Genomic DNA, 22,045 nt, shown 5'->3' with positions numbered 1-22,045 from the left:
CCTCCAGCAAAGCTTGAAGCCAGCATCTATTTCCAAGACTTCTGGTAGTTTATCAACGTTGTGCGTCCTGAATGTGGCCGCTAGATGACGTGAGTCCTACACCTAAATAAAACGGGAGGGATCGGGATGTGAGTGTCTGAATGATTTTACGTGATGAGTTTATAGAAAACTGCGGTGTGAAACTCGGCGTGTCTCGACACATTCTCATAACAGTTACTAGTTGACGTCAGAGCAGTCTTATCAAACCCTTGGACAGACACACACACACCGTCTATGATAGTAAATCATTTATTAAATGCATATTATGACCAGCATAAGCATTTAACAGGTACTGCTGCTTGGCTTTCTTCATGATTATACAAATACCTGCTGTAGCGTTCCACTCTGAGGCTTTCTATTATAACAAGTCCTATAGCTACAGTTGCGCTCTAATATATCGGCACTTGATAACGGAGCAGAATGTTCGGTTTCCTCTTTTCAAAACGGGGTTAATGGCTTTTAAAAAAAATGTTTTACCCTGTAGGCACCTGCAACTTACCACAGATATAATACATCACACAGTAAACTAATCACCTGCCTCCAACCAAATGCATTACAATTCTGAATCATTTCCGTTACGAAAAAAAGATTGCGGTCAGAGTGCAGTCTAACTGCAGATATTCTGCAATTACCATGTCCAAAATACCACAGTCGACTGCATTTACTGCACTTTTAGGGTTAGTCCATTATATTAAAAAAAATAATAATTTGAAGTGAAAAATCTCAACATCAGTTTAGATGAATTATTTTCTTGGTCCTGTGCTGTAAATCCAACAAATACATGTGTGAACACCAAAACAAAATCCATGTAAACTAATTCCAGAAGCCAAAGTGAATCGTGCCGTATATTAGAGCACAGCTGTATGTCCAGGTACAACTATCAGTATAGAACACCTGATGGAACAGAAGAACGTCGCTCACAAGCATTTCCTGGATTCTAAAACAAAGAAGATAGAAATAAAACTAAGATGTGTCTCAAATGGTATCCTATTACGCTGGTCTACTTTTAACCAGAGTCCTATGGGAGTCCTATGGGTCCTGGTCTAACTAGTACACTACTTTGACCAGAGTCCTATGGGTCCTGGTCTAACTAGTACACTACTTTGACCAGAGTCCTATGGGAGTCCTATGGGTCCTGGTCTAACTAGTGCACTACTTTGACCAGAGTCCTATGGGAGTCCTATGGGTCCTGGTCTAACTAGTGCACTATATAAAGGAATAGGGTGCCATGTGGAACAGAGACATCATTGTCATAGTAACAGTCTGTAACCCTAATGTGTTCCTCCTCCCTTGTCACTGCAGTGTGAACTCCTACCCTCTCCTCTAACGGTTAGAAAAGAAAAGGACTGGAGTAATATGGTGACTAGATACTCCCTCCATCACTCTGCCCGACACTCTGCCCGACACTCTGCCCGACACTCTGCCCGACACTCTGCCTATCCTGCACCATCCGATCCTTTTTAAAACAACGAGGGGGGGTGGAGTGCACACTGCAGACAGAAGGGAGAGAAACAGGATTGAGCTGTTGTCTTTGGTCCCAGAGTCATAGTAATATTCACTGATTGAGGAGGCTACATGTTATCTAGCTAACAGCCTAGTGCTGCTTCAGACAACTCCTTTACCCGAGTCCACATGGCATGCAGAACCACAGGCAGAGGTATACGGACAGACTGAGAGGAGTTGATTCTGGAAAATGGCTGCCGTGCTTCTAGCAGATGCTAGGCTCAACAGAGACAGACAGAAAGGAGTTGTCTTCAACAGCAGCAGAGACAGACAGATGCAGAGAAGCAGAAAGGCAAAGAGGTGAGATGTCTTCATGTCCCGGCTGGTTGACAGAGGGTCAATGTCATAGTATCAGACTATCTTGAGATCCTTCATGGCAGACTCCAGACTCTGGGAACAGAAGAAGATATTTAGACATCTCTTCATGGCTCACTGCACAACTATTCCAGATGTCATGATGATGGTGATAAGGTACAACTAGAGTAACTTGTCAGACTTTGCTGCCTGTGTGTGTGTACAGTGTAGGTGTGTGTGTGTAGTGTAGGTGTGTGTGTGTATAGTGTAGGTGTGTGTGCGTGTGTATAGTGTAGGTGTGTGTGCGTGTGTGTAGTGTAGGTGCGTGTGTAGTGTAGGTGCGTGTGTGTATAGTGTAGGTGCGTGTGTGTATAGTGTAGGTGTGTGTATAGTGTAGGTGTGTGTATAGTGTAGGTGTGTGTGTGTATAGTGTAGGTGTGTGTGTGTATAGTGTAGGTGTGTGTGTACAGTGTAGGTGTGTGTGTACAGTGTAGGTGTGTGTGTACAGTGTAGGTGTGTGTATAGTGTAGGTGTGTGTTTAGTGTAGGTGTGTGTATAGTGTAGGTGTGTGTATAGTATCGGTGTTTGTGTATGGTGTAGGTGTGTGTGTGTGTGTGTGTGTGTGTGTGTGTGTGTGTGTGTGTGTGTGTGTGTGTGTGTGTGTGTGTGGTGTGTGTGTGTGTATAGTGTAGGTGTGTGTATAGTGTAGGTGTGTGTGTGTGTGTATGTGTATAGTGTAGGTGTGTGTGTGTGTATAGTGTAGGTGTGTGTGTGTGTAGTGTGTGTGTATAGTGTAGGTGTGTGTTTAGTGTAGGTGTGTGTATAGTATCGGTGTTTGTGTATGGTGTAGGTGTGTGTAGGTGTGTGTGTGTGTGTGTGTGTGTGTATAGTGTAGGTGTGTGTATAGTGTAGGTGTGTATGTGTATAGTGTAGGTGTGTGTGTGTATGTGTATAGTGTAGGTGTGTGTGTGTGTATAGTGTAGGTGTGTGTGTGTGTGTATAGTGTAGGTGTGTGTGTGTGTGTATAGTGTATAGTGTAGGTGTGTGTGTGTGTAGGTGTAGGTGTAGGTGTGTGTGTGTGTATGTAGGTGTGTGTGTGTGTGTATGTAGGTGTGTGTGTGTATAGTGTAGGTGTGTGTGTGTATAGTGTAGGTGTGTGTGTGTGTGTATGTGTATAGTGTAGGTGTGTGTGTGTGTGTGTGTAGGTGTGTGTGTGTATAGTGTAGGTGTGTGTGTGTGTGTGTGTGTGTATGTGTATAGTGTAGGTGTGTGTGTGTGTGTGTGTGTAGGTGTGTGTACCTTGACGTCCCATATGACCATTCCTCCATCCATCCCAGTGGTACAGAACTTGGAACACTTCGTCTTTCCTCCCTCCAGCACAGAGATCTGACTGGAATACAAAGTGACCGTTAACACACACACACACACTTACTCTTTCCTCCCTCCAGCACAGAGATCTGACTGGAATACAAAGTGACCGTTAACACACACACACACACACACACACACACACACACACACACACACACACACACACACACACACAGTCATTACAACCCCAGAAATACACACACACACACCCCACCTGATGCTGTTCTTGTGCAGACTCTCCAGTCCCTGTTCTGTGGTCTCGGACGAGGTAGCTCGGCGGTCCAGGTTCTGGAAGCGTTCCCTGGCGCTGATCCCTCTCTGAGACGTCTGCTTGGGAACGTCCAGCTTCCCTCCGAACGTTACTGAGCTCTTAGCACCATCATACACAAACAGCACCGGGTAGCAGTCATGGCCCTAGAGAGAGGAGAGAGAGACAGTGAGACAGACACAGGAGAGGGAGAGAGGGGAAGTGTGTGTGTGTGAGTGAGTGAGTGAGTGAGTGAGTGAGTGTGAATGTACTCACAGCGGCCACCAGGCTGTTTTCAGTGATAAAGCTGACACACAGCAGAGGAAGGGTTTCAGAGCTCAGACTGCTGATCCTAGAATACAGACAGAGAGAGATCAGACTGCTGATACCAGAATACACAGAGAGATCAGACTGCTGATACCAGAATACACACAGAGATCAGACTGCTGATCCTAGAATACAGACAGAGAGAGATCAGACTGCTGATACCAGAATACACAGAGAGATCAGACTGCTGATACCAGAATACACACAGAGATCAGACTGCTGATCCTAGAATACACACAGAGATCAGACTGCTGATACCAGAATACACACAGAGATCAGACTGCTGATACCAGAATACACACAGAGATCAGACTGCTGATACCAGAATACACACAGAGAGAGAGAGATCAGACTGCTGATGCTAGAATACACACAGAAATCAGACTGCTGATACCAGAATACACACAGAGATCAGACTGCTGATGCTGCTGATGCTAGAATACACACAGAGATCAGACTGCTGATGCTAGAATACACACAGAGATCAGACTGCTGATACCAGAATACACACAGAGATCAGACTGCTGATACCAGAATACACACAGAACTAGAATACACACAGAGATCAGACTGCTGATACCAGAATACACACAGAGATCAGACTGCTGATACCAGAATACACACAGAAATCAGACTGCTGATCCTAGAATACACACAGAGATCAGTGTTCCCTCCCTCTCTCCTTACGTGCTGGTCTTGCCTCCCTCTGCGATCGCCACAGTAGAGTCATGTGACGTCCAGGCCAGGCGGTTCCCGCTGTGGGAGAAACAGACCCCGTGGACCCATCCCCCTCCTGCCCCCTCTCCAGCCCCCGCTGGGGGCCCAGACTCAAACAGCACCTCCCCAAAGGGCATCTTGGACCCCCACACTGTGGGGCCGGGCTTCTCCTCCACCTCCTTAATGTAGGCCGAGAACACCCTGGGGGAGAGAGAAGAAAATTAAGTAGATTACAGTAGAGAAGAGAGTTGAATGAGAGTGATCAAGAGTGATTTCACTCTTGAAGTATGGTTGAAACATGGTCTGACGGTCTGTCTGTCTCTACCTGCATTTGAAGTCAGAGGATCCAGCCGCCAGCAGCACGTTGTTAGGATGCCAGTCCAGACTGAGGACGGTGGAACGGATCGGCTTCTTGATGTGCTTACAGACCCACCTGGGAATAACAGGGTTGAAACGTGGTTGAAGGAAGTACTGCACTGTGTAGGACAGGGACTAGGATGGTATTTAGGATGCAGCCTGTTACGTAGGACAGGGACTAGGATGGTATTTAGGATGCAGCCTGTTACATAGGACAGGGACTAGGATGGTATTTAGGATGTAGCCTGTTACGTAGGACAGGGACTAGGATGCAGCCTGTTACGTAGGACAGGGACTAGGATGCAGCCTGTTACGTAGGACAGGGACTAGGATGGTATTTAGGATGTAGCCTGTTACGTAGGACAGGGACTAGGATGGTATTTAGGATGTAGCCTGTTACGTAGGACAGGGACTGGATGCAGCCTGTTACGTAGGACAGGGACTAGGATGCAGCCTGTTACGTAGGACAGGGACTAGGATGGTATTTAGGATGAAGCCTGTTACGTAGCATCTTTTCACTCCCTCCTCTCCACATTTTCTTCCTCTGTTTCTGCTGCTAAAGCCACTTTCTACCACTCTAAATTCCAAGCATCTGCCTCTAACCCTAGGAAGCTCTTTGCCACCTTCTCCTGAATCCTCCTCCCCTCCTCCTCCACCCTCTCTGCGGACGACTTTGTCAACCATTTTGAAAAGAAGGTTGACGACATCCGATCCTCGTTTGTTAAGTCAAACGACACCGCTGGTCCTGCTCACACTGCCCTACCCTAAGCTTTGACCTCTTTCTCCCCTCTCTCTCCAGATGAAATCTCACGACTTGTGACGGCCGGCCGCCCAACAACCTGCCCGCTTGACCCTATCCCCTCCTCTCTTCTCCAGACCATTTCCGGAGACCTTCTCCCCTACCTCACCTCGCTCATCAACTCATCCTTGACCGCTGGCTACGTCCCTTCCGTCTTCAAGAGAGCGAGAGTTGCACCCCTTCTCAAAAAACCTACACTCGATCCCTCCGAAGTCAACAACTACAGACCAGTATCCCTTCTTTCTTTTCTCTCCAAAACTCTTGAACGTGCCGTCCTTGGCTAGCTCTCTTGCTATCTCTCTCAGAATTACCTTCTTGATCCAAATCAGTCAGGTTTCAAGACTGGTCATTCAACTGAGATTGCTCTTCTCTGTGTCACGGAGGCTCTCCGCACTGCTAAAGCTAACTCTCTCTCCTCTGCTCTCATCCTTCTAGACCCATCTGCTGCCTTTGATACTGTGAACCATCAGATCCTCCTCTCCACCCTCTCCGAGTTGGGCATCTCCGGCGCGGCTCACTCTTGGATTGCGTCCTACCTGACAGGTCGCTCCTACCAGGTGGCGTGGCGAGAATCCGTCTCCGCACCACGTGCTCTCACCACTGTTGTCCCCCAGGGCTCAGTTCTAGGCCCTCTCCTATTCTCGCTATACACCAAGTCACTTGGCTCTGTCATATCCTCACATGGTCTCTCCTATCATTGCTACTCAGACGACACACAATTAATCTTCTCCTTTCCCCCTCTGATAACCAGGTGGCGAATCGCATCTCTGCATGTCTGGCAGACATATCAGTGTGGATGACGGATCACCACCTCAAGCTGAACCTCGGCAAGACGGAGCTGCTCTTCCTCCCGGGGAACGACTGCCCGTTCCATGATCTCGCCATCACGGTTGACAACTCCCTTGTGTCCTCCTCCCAGAGTGCTAAGAGCCTCAGCGTGACCCTGGACAACACCCTGTCGTTCTCCACTAACATCAAGGCGGTGACCCGATCCTGTAGGTTCATGCTCTACAACATTCGCAGAGTACGACCCTGCCTCACACAGGAAGCGGCACAGGTCCTAATCCAGGCACTTGTCATCTCCCGTCTGGATTACTGCAACTCGCTGTTGGCTGGGCTCCCTGCCTGTGCCATCAAACCCCTACAACTCATCCAGAACGCCGCAGCCCGTCTGGTGTTCAACCTTCCCAAGTTCTCTCACGTCACCCCGCTCCTCCGCACACTCCACTGGCTTCCAGTTGAAGCTTGCATCCGCTACAAGACCATGGTGATTGCCTACGGAGCTGTGAGGGGAACGGCACCTCCGTACCTTCAGGCTCTCATCAGGCCCTACACCCAAACAAGGGCACTGCATTCATCCACCTCTGGCCTGCTGGCCCTCCTACCTCTGAGGAAGCACAGTTCCCGCTCAGCCCAGTCAAAACTGTTCGCTGCTCTGGCACCCCAATGGTGGAACAAGCTCCCTCACGACGCCAGGACAGCGGAGTCAATCACCACCTTCCGGAGACACCTGAAACCCCACCTCTTTAAGGAATACCTAGGATAGGATAAAGTAATCCTTCTAACCCCCCTACCCTCCCCCCCAAAAAAGATAGATGTACTATTGTAAAGTGGTTGTTCCACTGGGTATCATAAGGTGAATGCACCAATTTGTAAGTCGCTCTGGATAAGAGCGTCTGCTAAATGACATAAATGTAAACGTAGGACAGGGACAAGGATGAAGCCTGTTACATAGGACAGGGACTAGAATGGTATTTAGGATGAAGCCTGTTACTTAGGACAGGGACTAGGATGGTATTTAGGATGCAACCTGTTACATAGGACAGGGACTAGGATGGTATTTAGGATGCAGCATGTTATAGAAGACAGGGAACAAAGCTGAAACCCAGTCCTGTCTAGTCCTCACCAGTCATTCTCCTGTTCTCTATAACAGATACAGTTAAAGCCAGTCCTGTCTAGTCCTCACCAGTCATTCTCCTGTTCTCTATAACAGATACAGTTAAAGCCAGTCCTGTCTAGTCCTCACCAGTCATTCTCCTGTTCTCTATAACAGATACAGTTAAAGCCAGTCCTGTCTAGTCCTCACCAGTCATTCTCCTGTTCTCTATAACAGATACAGTTAAAGCCAGTCCTGTCTAGTCCTCACCAGTCATTCTCCTGTTCTCTATAACAGATACAGTTAAAGCCAGTCCTGTCTAGTCCTCACCAGTCATTCTCCTGTTCTCTATAACAGATACAGTTAAAGCCAGTCCTGTCCAGTCCTCACCAGTCATTCTCCTGTTCTCTATAACAGATACAGTTAAAGCCAGTCCTGTCTAGTCCTCACCAGTCATTCTCCTGTTCTCTATAAGAGATACAGTTAAAGCCAGTCCTGTCTAGTCCTCACCAGTCATTCTCCTGTTCTCTATAACAGATACAGTTAAAGCCAGTCCTGTCTAGTCCTCACCAGTCATTCTCCTGTTCTCTATAACAGATACAGTTAAAGCCAGTCCTGTCCAGTCCTCACCAGTCATTCTCCTGTTCTCTATAACAGATACAGTTAAAGCCAGTCCTGTCCAGTCCTCACCAGTCATTCTCCTGTTCTCTATAACAGATACAGTTAAAGCCAGTCCTGTCCAGTCCTCACCAGTCATTCTCCTGTTCTCTATAACAGATACAGTTAAAGCCAGTCCTGTCTAGTCCTCACCAGTCATTCTCCTGTTCTCTATAACAGATACAGTTAAAGCCAGTCCTGTCTAGTCCTCACCAGTCATTCTCCTGTTCTCTATAACAGATACAGTTAAAGCCAGTCCTGTCTAGTCCTCACCAGTCATTCTCCTGTTCTCTATAACAGATACAGTTAAAGCCAGTCCTGTCTAGTCCTCACCAGTCATTCTCCTGTTCTCTATAACAGATACAGTTAAAGCCAGTCCTGTCTAGTCCTCACCAGTCATTCTCCTGTTCTCTATAACAGATACAGTTAAAGCCAGTCCTGTCTAGTCCTCACCAGTCATTCTCCTGTTCTCTATAACAGATACAGTTAAAGCCAGTCCTGTCTAGTCCTCACCAGTCATTCTCCTGTTCTCTATAACAGATACAGTTAAAGCCAGTCCTGTCTAGTCCTCACCAGTCATTCTCCTGTTCTCTATAACAGATACAGTTAAAGCCAGTCCTGTCTAGTCCTCACCAGTCATTCTCCTGTTCTCTATAACAGATACAGTTAAAGCCAGTCCTGTCTAGTCCTCACCAGTCATTCTCCTGTTCGAAGTAGCAGATACAGTTAAAGCCAGTCCTGTCCAGTCCTCACCAGTCATTCTCCTGTTCTCTATAACAGATACAGTTAAAGCCAGTCCTGTCTAGTCCTCACCAGTCATTCTCCTGTTCTCTATAAGAGATACAGTTAAAGCCAGTCCTGTCTAGTCCTCACCAGTCATTCTCCTGTTCTCTATAACAGATACAGTTAAAGCCAGTCCTGTCTAGTCCTCACCAGTCATTCTCCTGTTCTCTATAACAGATACAGTTAAAGCCAGTCCTGTCTAGTCCTCACCAGTCATTCTCCTGTTCTCTATAACAGATACAGTTAAAGCCAGTCCTGTCTAGTCCTCACCAGTCATTCTCCTGTTCTCTATAAGAGATACAGTTAAAGCCAGTCCTGTCTAGTCCTCACCAGTCATTCTCCTGTTCTCTATAACAGATACAGTTAAAGCCAGTCCTGTCTAGTCCTCACCAGTCATTCTCCTGTTCTCTATAACAGATACAGTTAAAGCCAGTCCTGTCCAGTCCTCACCAGTCATTCTCCTGTTCTCTATAACAGATACAGTTAAAGCCAGTCCTGTCCAGTCCTCACCAGTCATTCTCCTGTTCTCTATAACAGATACAGTTAAAGCCAGTCCTGTCTAGTCCTCACCAGTCATTCTCCTGTTCTCTATAACAGATACAGTTAAAGCCAGTCCTGTCCAGTCCTCACCAGTCATTCTCCTGTTCTCTATAAGAGATACAGTTAAAGCCAGTCCTGTCTAGTCCTCACCAGTCATTCTCCTGTTCTCTATAACAGATACAGTTAAAGCCAGTCCTGTCTAGTCCTCACCAGTCATTCTCCTGTTCTCTATAACAGATACAGTTAAAGCCAGTCCTGTCTAGTCCTCACCAGTCATTCTCCTGTTCTCTATAAGAGATACAGTTAAAGCCAGTCCTGTCTAGTCCTCACCAGTCATTCTCCTGTTCTCTATAACAGATACAGTTAAAGCCAGTCCTGTCCAGTCCTCACCAGTCATTCTCCTGTTCTCTATAACAGATACAGTTAAAGCCAGTCCTGTCTAGTCCTCACCAGTCATTCTCCTGTTCTCTATAAGAGATACAGTTAAAGCCAGTCCTGTCTAGTCCTCACCAGTCATTCTCCTGTTCTCTATAACAGATACAGTTAAAGCCAGTCCTGTCTAGTCCTCACCAGTCATTCTCCTGTTCTCTATAACAGATACAGTTAAAGCCAGTCCTGTCTAGTCCTCACCAGTCATTCTCCTGTTCTCTATAACAGATACAGTTAAAGCCAGTCCTGTCTAGTCCTCACCAGTCATTCTCCTGTTCTCTATAAGAGATACAGTTAAAGCCAGTCCTGTCCAGTCCTCACCAGTCATTCTCCTGTTCTCTATAACAGATACAGTTAAAGCCAGTCCTGTCTAGTCCTCACCAGTCATTCTCCTGTTCGAAGTAGCAGATGGAAATAAGGCGTGATCCGCTGCCCACAGCGAACTTGTTCTCCCGGGGAGACCAGCTGACACAGCGAGCAGCCCGGTTGATACGGAGGATGACCAGGGTGGGCTTCCACACCTCCCCCTTCAGAGACCAGACATACGCGTTACGATCCGTCCCACAGGTCACGATACGGTTACTGTCTGGAGCCCAGTCTATACCTGGAGAGATGGGAGGGGGACATAAAGAGTTACTGTCTGGAGCCCAGTCTATACCTGGAGAGATGGGAGGGGGGGGGGGGACATAAAGAGTTACTGTCTGGAGCCCAGTCTATACCTGGAGAGATGGGAGGGGGGGGGGGGGGGGCATAAAGAGTTACTGTCTGGAGCCCAGTCTATACCTGGAGAGATGGGGGGGGGGGGGGGGGCATAAAGAGTTACTGTCTGGAGCCCAGTCTATACCTGGAGAGATGGGAGGAGGGGGGACATAAAGAGTTACTGTCTGGAGCCCAGTCTATACCTGGAGAGATGGGAGGGGGGGGGGGGGGACATAGAGAGTTACTGTCTGGAGCCCAGTCTATACCTGGAGAGATGGGAGGGGGGGGGGGACATAAAGAGTTACTGTCTGGAGCCCAGTCTATACCTGGAGAGATGGGGGGGGGGACATAAAGAGTTACTGTCTGGAGCCCAGTCTATACCTGGAGAGATGGGGGGGGGGGGGGGGGGGACATAAAGAGTTATCGAGAACAGGGCCAGAAACAAGAACTCTGTAATACAGTGAGGGAAAAAAGTATTTGATCCCCTGCTGAATTTGTACATCTGCCCACTCATTAAAATGCAAATCAATGTATAACATTTCTGACATGCGTTTTTCTGGATTTTTTGTTGTTATTCTGTCTCTCACTGTTCAAATTAACCTACTATTAAAATTATAGACTGATCATTTCTTTGTCAGTGGGCAAACGTACAAAATCAGCAGGGGATCAAATACTTTTTTCCCCCACTGTACATGCCTCTAAAATGTGTGGTCTCTCACCTGTGACCTGGCCGTTGTGCTCCTTCAGTTCATGTATCTTGGTCCACTTGGTCCCATCCTTCTTATAGATGTGGACATCATGGTTGTTGGGGCACAGAGCAATCTCTACAGGGAGAGATCCCACACACACTATAAATCATTCTCTACAGGGAGAGATCCCACACACACTATAAATCATTCTCTACAGGGAGAGATCCCACACACACTATAAATCATTCTCTACAGGGAGAGATCCCACACACACTATAAATCATTCTCTACAGGGAGAGATCCCACACACACTATAAATCATTCTCTACAGGGAGAGATCCCACACACACTATAAATCATTCTCTACGGGGAGAGATCCCACACACACTATAAATCATTCTCTACAGGGAGAGATCCCACACACACTATAAATCATTCTCTACAGGGAGAGATCCCACACACACTATAAATCATTCTCTACAGGGAGAGATCACACACACTATAAATCATTCTCTACAGGGAGAGATCACACACACTATAAATCATTCTCTACAGGGAGAGATCACACACACTATAAATCATTCTCTACAGGGAGAGATCACACACACTATAAATCATTCTCTACAGGGAGAGATCACACACACTATAAATCATTCTCTACAGGGAGAGATCACACACACTATAAATCATTCTCTACAGGGAGAGATCACACACACTATAAATCATTCTCTACAGGGAGAGATCACACACACTATAAATCATTCTCTACAGGGAGAGATCACACACACTATAAATCATTCTCTACAGGGAGAGATCCCACACACACTATAAATCATTCTCTACAGGGAGAGATCCCACACACACTATAAATCATTCTCTACAGGGAGAGATCACACACACTATAAATCATTCTCTACAGGGAGAGATCCCACACACTATAAATCATTCTCTACAGGGAGAGATCCCACACTATAAATCATTCTCTACAGGGAGAGATCACACTATATATCAGAGGGCTGTTGGTTCGTGTGAGTGTGTTTGCAACAGTATAGCGTGGGAAGCAAGGTCACACTCCTCTCACAGCATCTGTGTGTGTGTCTGTCTGTGTCTCTCTGTCTGTGTCTCTCAGCGTGTCTGTCTGCGTCTGTGTCTCCCAGTGTGTTTCTCTGGTGTCAGAGTTGAAACGGTCAGTTCACATCCTGTTTCTGTTTGTATGACTCACACACACTGTGGTTGTGTGTGTGGTTGTGCTCTGCCCAGACCTAGCATCCACTTTCAGCAGAGACCCAAGACTCAGATCGAAACAACCCAAATATGGAGTTAGTTTCCTGAGCTCTGTAGAACACCGAGACGTTTCTCTCTGAGAGACCCAGTGTGTGAACGCCACCCCTCTCGCTACAACAGGAAATACCTCCAGCCACACGGGACCCAATCACAGTCCTCCGTCAGACTCACTCAACTTAAGCCTGTTTTTGTTTTTAACTTGGATCAATTTCAGTTAGCTTGGCGTGTGTGTTTCAATAGGTTGTCTATCTGTAATGAACATCAAATTAACTTTACTTCAACTCAGCTTTGTGAGTCTGTTCAACACCATCTGAGCTGGGTTTCCACTAGTGATTCTACTTCTGTAGGGAGGAAGTCCTATTGACCAATCAGAGAGCGTGTCCTACTCACGAGTCCGGTCCTTGTTCCAGGAGTGGCAGCTGATTGGCTCGAGCAGGAAGCTGTGGTAAGCCATGGCCAATCGGGACAATGCAGAACCAGAAAGTGAGATGAGCTAATGAGAGGCTTCTGTAGTTCCTGTTGAATCAAAATAATATGTTTTGCACTAGACTGCAACGTCACACACAGTGTAAAATTGGTGATAAAAATCACCGTCTAACTGAAAACTTCAGAGAGAGACAGAGATACAGACAGTCAGGTCTAGGTTGTGTTAATCAGACTGAGGAATGCCCCTGTGGCATGAATTGAATGATGCAGGTCAAACACACACTGTATACAACATAACAGCAACACAACGTAGCCTGTAATACAGGAAATTGTCTGTTTAAAGTTGTCTGTCACGGCCGCATGTTCAATAAGGCATGTTGACTCCACACAGAACAGTGGCGTTTGAGTGTATTCGGGAAACTGGTCACTACAGCTGGAACAAAGTCCCTCTAGCTGCGGACTCTCTGCTGTAACGACCCTGGGTTTATAAACGCGGATATCGACTCTGCCGCAGGAGCAGGCTTTTGCGGCATAGTCGATAGCGCGCTGGACTTCGGGCTAGAAGGTCGAGGGTTCGAGGCCTGCTCCCTGCCTGTTTCATTACACTACGTTGAAAACATGTCATCTTACTAACTTTTCCTCGTAGTTTTCATTGTTTTGCGTTGTAAAAAAAAAAAAGGTTTCTGCCTGTTTGTGTCAGTTATCAGTAGAAGCAACCAGACATGTCTGGACATGACCATTCAGCCGAGAGAACGCGCTACTTACCCTGAGATGGAGGGATGATACGGAAGGAGAGATGAATGGAGAGAACAGCTCGCGGACTCTGGCCAGTCGACGCGAATGCTACCGACAGAGTGGCAGAGAGAGAGAGAGAACAGACACTTCTGTAGAAGAGAAGGAGGTAGAAAAACTTGCTTCCGCTAAAAGAGGAACAGAGGGAGGGGTGAGGCCAGGGCGGGCGGGCAGGAAGGGAGGGAGGGGTGAGGCCGGGGGAGGGAAAACGAGCGGTTGAAGCAGAACTTGCTTCTGCAAATAAAGCGGGGGAGAAAATAGAAACTTCTGCAAAAAGAGAAGGGGAGAAGTTGAAACGACTTGCTTCTACAGAGAGGAAGGAGTTAAGATAGAAAATTCACATCTGCAACAGAAAAGGGAGGGAGCGTTGGGGTCGACTAGGGTAGGACAGGGGCGGTTCTGTGACCACAATTTTGGACCCCCTTGTGGCCCCCCTAAATGTGGAGTATGAAAATGTTTACATAACTCATTTTTACTATTGATCGTTTTTTACATCCGTTATTAGACAGTGACAACGCGGAACATGGTCTTTTGCCTGCAATGCAGTGAAGAAAACAATATGAGAACAACGTCTAATGTAACTGGCCCCTCTAACTGTACAACTGGCCCCAGCTTGGCCTCCCCAGTTGAAATGGTCTAGAACTGCCACTAGGAGGGAGAGAGATGGTAGATGAGACTCCCCTCTTCTTTATCCACCTTCCTTGTTTCTTGTTCTGTTCTACCAGACGCATGCGATCATTTCCTTCTGTTGGAAGGGCTGTCTGGCTCCTCCACACAAAGTAACAGACAGAGACAAAGACAGAAAACAGACGGGAGACTCAGTAGTGTAGACTAACAGACGGGAGACTCAGTAGTGTAGACTAACAGACGGGAGACTCAGTAGTGTAGACTAACAGACGGGAGACTCAGTAGTGTAGACTAACAGACGGGAGACTCAGTAGTGTAGACTAACAGACGGGAGACTCAGTAGTGTAGACTAACAGACGGGAGACTCAGTAGTGTAGACTAACAGACGGGAGACTCAGTAGTGTAGACTAACAGACGGGAGACTCAGTAGTGTAGACTAACAGACGGGAGACTCAGTAGTGTAGACTAACAGACGGGAGACTCAGTAGTGTAGACTAACAGACGGGAGACTCAGTAGTGTAGACTAACAGACGGGAGACTCAGTAGTGTAGACTAACAGACGGGAGACTCAGTAGTGTAGACTAACAGACGGGAGACTCAGTAGTGTAAGTTGATTCTTTATTTCTTCTGCAGCTGAATTAGACACATCATAGATACATCCTCCATCTAATGACATAGGAACCATCCCAAATAGCACCCTAGTTCCTTTACAGTAAACTATTTCTGACCATGGCCCATAGGGATACAACAGAGGATAGCCGCTATAGGACTCTGGTCTAAAGTAGTGCACTATATAGGGAATAGTGTGCCACTTGGTCACATCGCTGCACAGCACATCCTTCAATGGTAACTTAGTGTTGTAGTGCCGTAGTCGCTTCAGAGACAAAACACCATACCTGTTATTATTATTATTATAAAATAAAAAACCCACTGATGTGGAATGGTACATCACGGGGTCGTCAAGTTGACCTATGACCCTTTAGCCTTCATTTACATAAACAATCAACGGTAATGTCATGTCAGCTCAGAGAGGGTGTGTGTGTGTGTGTGTAGTCAGTGCGTTTTAATCAGATACTTCTTAGCGTGGTCAGACTGTTACTGGCCGCTTGGAGGAGGGGGGTTGTCAGGGTAACGGGAGGTGTTTAGCTGGTCCTTCACATGATCCTCAGCCCCTGGATGGACGCCTCCAGACTCTGAAGAGACAACAACACATTGGTCAATAACAGTCACCAGTCTACTGACTGAGTCTGGTCTACAGCTGGGGGCCATGTTGTCCTCTGTCAACATTCCAGTCCAGTGAATATCATTCATTACATTCTACTTTAAGGTTTGAAAAATCACAATGTGATGACAACTAATTAATGAAGCTGGCCAGGAATGTGTCTCTGTGTGTGTGTGTGTGTCTCACCTTGAAGTCCCAGATGGTCATGGCTCCATCGATACCCGTGGTACAGAACTTACGACAGTCCCTCTGGTCTCCCTCATAGATAGAGACTTGACTGGAGGAGAGACAATATTTATTTATTTATTTCACCTTTATTTAACCAGGTAGGCAAGTTGAGAACAAGTTCTCATTTACAATTGCAACCTGGCCAAGATAAAGCAAAGCAGTTCGACAACATACAACAGAGTTACACATGGAGTAAAACAAACATACAGTCAATACAGTAGAAAAATAATTCTATATACAATATGAGCAAATGAGGTGAGATAAGCGAGGTAAAGGCAAAAAAGGCCATGGTGGCAAAGTAAATACATTATAGCAAGTAAAACACTGGAATGGTAGATTTGTAGTGGAAGAAAGTGCAAAGTAGAAATAGAAATAATGGGGTGCAAAGGAGCAAAATAAATAAATACAGTAGGGGAAGAGGTAGTTGTTTTGGCTAAATTATAGATGAGCTATGTACAGGTGCAGTGATCTGTGAGCTGCTCTGACAGCTGGTAGTTAAAGCTAGTGAGGGAGATAAGTGTTTCCAGTTTCAGAGATTTTTGTAGTTCGTTCCAGTCATTGGCAGCAGAGAACTGGAAGGCGAGACGGCCAAAGGAGGAATTGGCTTTGGGGGTGACAAGAGAGATATACCTGCTGGAGCGCGTGCTACAGGTGGGTGCTGCTATGGTGACCAGTGAGCGGAGATAAGGGGGGACTTTACCTAGCAGGGTCTTGTAGATGACCTGGAGCCAGTGGGTTTGGCGACGATTATGAAGCGAAGGCCAGCCAACGAGAGCGTACAGGTCGCAGTGGTGGGTAGTATATGGGGCTTTGGTGACAAAACGGATGGCACTGTGATAGACTGCATCCAATTTATTGAGCAGGGTATTGGAGGCTATTTTGTAAATGACATCGCCGAAGTCGAGGATTGGTAGGATGGTCAGTTTTACGAGGGTATGTTTAGCAGCATGAGTGAAGGATGCTTTGTTGCGAAATAGGAAGCCAATTCTAGATTTAACTTTGGATTGGAGATGTTTGATGTAAGTCTGGAAGGAGAGTTTACAGTCTAACCAGACACCTAGGTATTTATAGTGGTCCACATATTCTAAGTCAGAACCGTCCAGAGTAGTGATGCTGGACAGGCGGGCAGGTGCAGGCAGCGATCGGTTGCAGGGTATATAACAGGGTCAGACAGTCCCTCTGGTCTCCCTCATAGTTAGACACTACAGTAGTGGCCAAAAGTTGAGAATGACACAAATATTAATTTTCACAAAGTCTGCTGCCTCAGTTTGTATGATGGCAATTTGCATATACTCCAGAACGTTATGAAGAGTGATCAGATGAATTGCAATTAATTGCAGTCCCTCTTTGCCATGCAAATGAACTGAATCCCCCCAAAACATTTCCACCTCATTTCAGCCCTGACACAAAAGAAACAGCTGACATCATGTCAGTGATTCTCTCGTTAACACAGGTGTGCGTGTTGACGAGGACAAGGCTGGAGATCACTCTGTCATGCTGATTGAGTTTGAATAACAGACTGGAAGCTTCAATAATTGCTTGGAATCATTGTTCTTCCTCTGTCAACCATGGTTACCTGCAAGAAAACACATGCCGTCATCATTGCTTTGCAATAAAAGGGCTTCACAGGCAAGGATATTGCTGCCAGTAAGATTGCACCTAAATCCACCATTTACCGGATCATCAAGAACTTCAAGGAGAGCGGTTCAATTGTTGTGAAGAAGGCTTCAGGGCGCCCAAGAAAGTCCAGCAAGCGCCAGGACCGTCTCCTAAAGTTGATTCAGCTGCGGGATCGGGGCACCACCAGTACAGAGCTTGCTCAGGAATGGCAGCAGGCAGGTGTGAGTGCATCTGCACGCACAGTGAGGCGAAGACTTTTGGACGATGGCCTGGTGTCAAGAAGGGCAGCAAAGAAGCCACTTCTCTCCAGGAAAAACATCAGGGACAGACTAATATTCTGCAAAAGGTACAGGGATTGGACTGCTGAGGACTGGGGTAAAGTCATTTTCTCTGATGAATCCCCTTTCCGATTGTTTGGGGCATCTGGAAAAAAGCTTGTCCGGAGAAGACAAGGTGAGCGCTACCATCAGTCCTGTGTCATGCCAACAGTAAAGCATCCTGAGACCATTCATATGTGGGGTTGCTTCTCAGCCAAGGAAGTGGGCTCACTCACGATTTTGCCTAAGAACACAGCCATGAATAAAGAATGGTACCAACACATCCTCCGAGAGCAACTTCTCCCAACCATCCAGGAACAGTTTGGTGACGAACAATGCCTTTTCCAGCATGATGGAGCACCTTGCCATAAGGCAAAAGTGATAACTAAGTGGCTCGGGGAACAAAACATCGATATTTTGGGTCCATGGCCAGGAAACTCCCCAGACCTTAATCCCATTGAGAACTTGTGGTCAATCCTCAAGAGGCGTGTGGGACAAACAAAAACCCACAAATTCTGACAAACTCCAAGCATTGATTATGTAAGAATGGGCTGCCATCAGTCAGGATGTGGCCCAGAAGTTAATTGACAGCATGCCAGGGCGGATTGCAAAGGTCTTGAAAAAGAAGGGTCAACACTGCAAATATTGACTCTTTGCATCAACTTCATGTAATTGTCAATAAAAGCCTTTGACACTTATGAAATGCTTGTAATTATACTTCAGTATTCCATAATAACATCTGACAAAAATATCTAAAGACACTGAAGCAGCAAACTTTGTGGAAATTAATATTTGTGTCATTCTCAAAACTTTTGGCCACAACTGTAGATTAGAGACAATATAACAGGGTGCAGTGTGTGTCTCAGTGTGTCCTAAGTGATGAGTTCTGGTACAGTGTGTGTGTGTGTGTGTGTGTGTGTGTGCCTACGTGATGGAGTTCTGGTACAGTGTGTGTGTGTGTCCTACGTGATGGAGTTCTGGTACAGTGTGTGTGTGTGTGTGTGTGTGTGTGTCCTACGTGATGGAGTTCTGGTACAGTGTGTGTGTGTGTCCTACGTGATGGAGTTCTGGTACAGTGTGTGTGTGTGTCCTACGTGATGGAGTTCTGGTACAGTGTGTGTGTGTGTGTGTGTGGTGTGTGTGTGTCCTACGTGATGGAGTTCTGGTGCAGTGTGTGTGTGTGTGTGTGTCCCTACGTGATGGAGTTCTGGTGCAGTGTGTGTGTGTGTGTGTCCCTACGTGATGAAGTTCTGGTGCAGTGTGTGTGTGTGTGTGTGTGTATGTGTGTGTGTGTGTGTACGTGATGGAGTTCTGGTGCAGTGTGTGTGTGTGTGTGTGTGTCCCTACGTGGTGGAGTTCTGGTGCAGAGTGTGTGTGTGTGTGTGTGTCCGTCCCTACGTGATGGAGTTCTGGTGCAGTGTGTGTGTGTGTGTGTGTCCGTCCCTACGTGATGGAGTTCTGGTGCAGTGTGTGTGTGTGTGTGTGTGTGTGGCCCTACGTGATGGAGTTCTGGTACAGCATGTGTGTGTGTGTCCTACGTGATGGAGTTCTGGTACAGTGTGTGTGTGTGTCCTACGTGATGGAGTTCTGGTACAGTGTGTGTGTGTGTGTGTCCTACGTGATGGAGTTCTGGTACAGTGTGTGTGTGTGTGTCCTACGTGATGGAGTTCTGGTACAGTGTGTGTGTGTGTGTGTGTGTGTGTGTGTGTGTGTCCTACGTGATGGAGTTCTGGTACAGTGTGTGTGTGTGTCCCTACGTGATGGAGTTCTGGTGCAGTGTGTGTGTGTGTGTGTGTGTGTGGTGTGTGTGTGTGTGTGTGTGTGTGTGTGTGTGTCCCTACGTGATGGAGTTCTGGTGCAGTGTGTGTGTGTGTGTGTCCCTACGTGATGGAGTTCTGGTGCAGTGTGTGTGTGTGTGTGTGTGTGTGTGTCCCTACGTGATGGAGTTCTGGTGCAGTGTGTGTGTGTGTGTGTGTGTGTCCCTACGTGATGGAGTTCTGGTGCAGTGTGTGTGTGTGTGTGTGTGTGTCCCTATGTGATGGAGTTCTGGTGCAGTGTGTGTGTGTGTGTGTGTCCCTACGTGATGGAGTTCTGGTGCAGTGTGTGTGTGTGTGTGTGTCCCTACGTGATGGAGTTCTGGTGCAGTGTGTGTGTGTGTGTGTGTCCCTACGTGATGGAGTTCTGGTGCAGTGTGTGTGTGTGTGTGTGTCCCTACGTGATGGAGTTCTGGTGCAGTGTGTGTGTGTGTGTCCCTACGTGATGGAGTTCTGGTGCAGTGTGTGTGTGTGTGTGTCCCTACGTGATGGAGTTCTGGTGCAGTGTGTGTGTGTGTGTGTCCCTACGTGATGGAGTTCTGGTGCAGTGTGTGTGTGTGTGTGTCCCTACGTGATGGAGTTCTGGTGCAGTGTGTGTGTGTGTGTGTCCCTACGTGATGGAGTTCTGGTGCAGTGTGTGTGTCCCTACGTGATGGAGTTCTGGTGCAGTGTGTGTGTGTGTGTGTCCCTACGTGATGGAGTTCTGGTACAGTGTGTGTGTGTGTGTGTGTGTCCCTACGTGATGGAGTTCTGGTGCAGTGTGTGTGTGTGTCCCTACGTGATGGAGTTCTGGTGCAGTGTGTGTGTGTGTGTGTGTGTGTGTGTGTGTCCCTACGTGATGGAGTTCTGGTGCAGTGTGTGTGTGTGTGTGTGTCCCTACGTGATGGAGTTCTGGTGCAGTGTGTGTGTGTGTGTGTCCCTACGTGATGGAGTTCTGGTGCAGTGTGTGTGTGTGTGTGTGTGTGTCCCTACGTGATGGAGTTCTGGTACAGTGTGTGTGTGTGTGTGTGTGTCCCTACGTGATGGAGTTCTGGTGCAGTGTGTGTGTGTGTGTGTGTCCCTACGTGATGGAGTTCTGGTACAGTGTGTGTGTGTGTGTGTGTGTGTGTGTGTGTGTGTGTGTGTGTGTCCCTACGTGATGGAGTTCTGGTACAGTGTGTGTGTGTGTGTGTGTGTGTGTGTGTGTGTCCCTACGTGATGGAGTTCTGGTACAGTGTGTGTGTGTGTGTGTGTGTGTGTGTCCCTACGTGATGGAGTTCTGGTGCAGTGTGTGTGTGTGTCCTACGTGATGGAGTTCTGGTACAGTGTGTGTGTGTGTCCTACGTGATGGAGTTCTGGTGCAGTGTGTGTGTGTGTGTGTGTGTGTGTGTGTGTGTGTCCCTACGTGATGGAGTTCTGGTGCAGTGTGTGTGTGTGGTGTGTGTGTGTGTGTGTGTGTCCCTACGTGATGGAGTTCTGGTGCAGTGTGTGTGTGTGTGTGTGTGTCTACGTGATGGAGTTCTGGTGCAGTGTGTGTGTGTGTTCCTACGTGATGGAGTTCTGGTACAGTGTGTGTGTGTGTGTGTCCCTACGTGATGGAGTTCTGGTACAGTGTGTGTGTGTGTGTGTCCCTACGTGATGGAGTTCTGGTACAGTGTGTGTGTGTGTGTGTCCCTACGTGATGGAGTTCTGGTACAGTGTGTGTGTGTGTGTGTGTGTGTGTGTGTGTGTGTGTGTGTGTGTGTGTGTCTACGTGATGGAGTTCTGGTGCAGTGTGTGTGTGTGTGTGTGTGTGTGTGTGTGTGTGTGTGTGTGTGTGTGTGTGTGTGTGTGTCCCTACGTGATGGAGTTCTGGTGCAGTGTGTGTGTGTGTGTGTGTGTCCCTACGTGATGGAGTTCTGGTGCAGTGTGTGTGTGTGTGTTCCTACGTGATGGAGTTCTGGTGCAGTGTGTGTGTGTGTGTGTGTGTGTGTGTGTGTGTGTGTGTGTGTGTGTGTGTGTGTGTGTGAGTCCCTACGTGATGGAGTTCTGGTGCAGTGTGTGTGTGTGTGTGTGTGTGTGTGTGTGTCCCTACGTGATGGAGTTCTGGTGCAGTGTGTGTGTGTGTGTGTGTGTGTGTGTGTCCCTACGTGATGGAGTTCTGGTGCAGTGTGTGTGTGTGTGTGTGTGTGTGTCCCTACGTGATGGAGTTCTGGTGCAGTGTGTGTGTCCCTACGTGATGGAGTTCTGGTGCAGTGTGTGTGTGTGTGTGTCCCTACGTGATGGAGTTCTGGTACAGTGTGTGTGTGTGTGTGTGTGTGTGTGTCCCTACGTGATGGAGTTCTGGTACAGTGTGTGTGTGTGTGTGTGTGTGTCCCTACGTGATGGAGTTCTGGTACAGTGTGTGTGTGTGTGTGTGTGTGTGTGTGT

At 47.4% G+C, this 22,045-nt stretch overlaps 2 protein-coding genes across 3 annotated transcripts in view; both read right to left on the bottom strand.

Annotated features, from left to right (window-relative positions):
* Nucleotides 1-1,859: 1,859 nt before the first annotated feature.
* On the bottom strand, nt 1,860-14,143 carry LOC106563991 (actin-related protein 2/3 complex subunit 1B-B). Of its 2 annotated transcripts, XM_082958483.1 has the most exons (10): nt 13,803-14,143; nt 13,002-13,127; nt 11,358-11,462; nt 10,321-10,543; nt 4,824-4,931; nt 4,469-4,699; nt 3,731-3,806; nt 3,422-3,621; nt 3,136-3,226; nt 1,860-1,932 (listed from the first exon to the last, which is right to left on the bottom strand). In XM_082958483.1, exons 2-10 carry the CDS (start codon nt 13,063-13,065, stop codon nt 1,894-1,896), a joined length of 1,137 nt encoding a protein of 378 aa, XP_082814609.1. In that variant the 5' UTR covers nt 13,066-13,127; nt 13,803-14,143; the 3' UTR covers nt 1,860-1,893. The 2 variants fall into 2 exon arrangements, with proteins under 2 accessions (XP_082814609.1, XP_082814610.1); XM_082958484.1 differs by lacking the exons at nt 10,321-10,543; nt 11,358-11,462; nt 13,002-13,127; nt 13,803-14,143 and adding an exon at nt 8,881-8,903.
* Nucleotides 14,144-15,057: 914 nt separating this feature from the next.
* Nucleotides 15,058-22,045, bottom strand: part of LOC106595404 (actin related protein 2/3 complex, subunit 1A) — a 12,471-nt gene continuing 5,483 nt past the window's right edge. The window contains exons 9-10 of the mRNA XM_045711297.2: nt 15,865-15,955; nt 15,058-15,649 (exon numbers count right to left, since the gene is read on the bottom strand). Coding sequence (XP_045567253.1) covers nt 15,611-15,649; nt 15,865-15,955 — 130 coding nt within the window. The 3' untranslated portion in view covers nt 15,058-15,610. The remainder of the gene's footprint in view (nt 15,650-15,864; nt 15,956-22,045) is intronic.

Source organism: Salmo salar, chromosome 12, assembly GCF_965601325.2.
Source record: "Salmo salar chromosome 12, fSalSal1, whole genome shotgun sequence".
Lineage (NCBI taxonomy): Eukaryota > Metazoa > Chordata > Actinopteri > Salmoniformes > Salmonidae > Salmo > Salmo salar.
The sequence above is the reverse complement of the archived record's forward strand: the minus strand, read 5'-3'. Positions and strand labels throughout refer to the sequence as shown.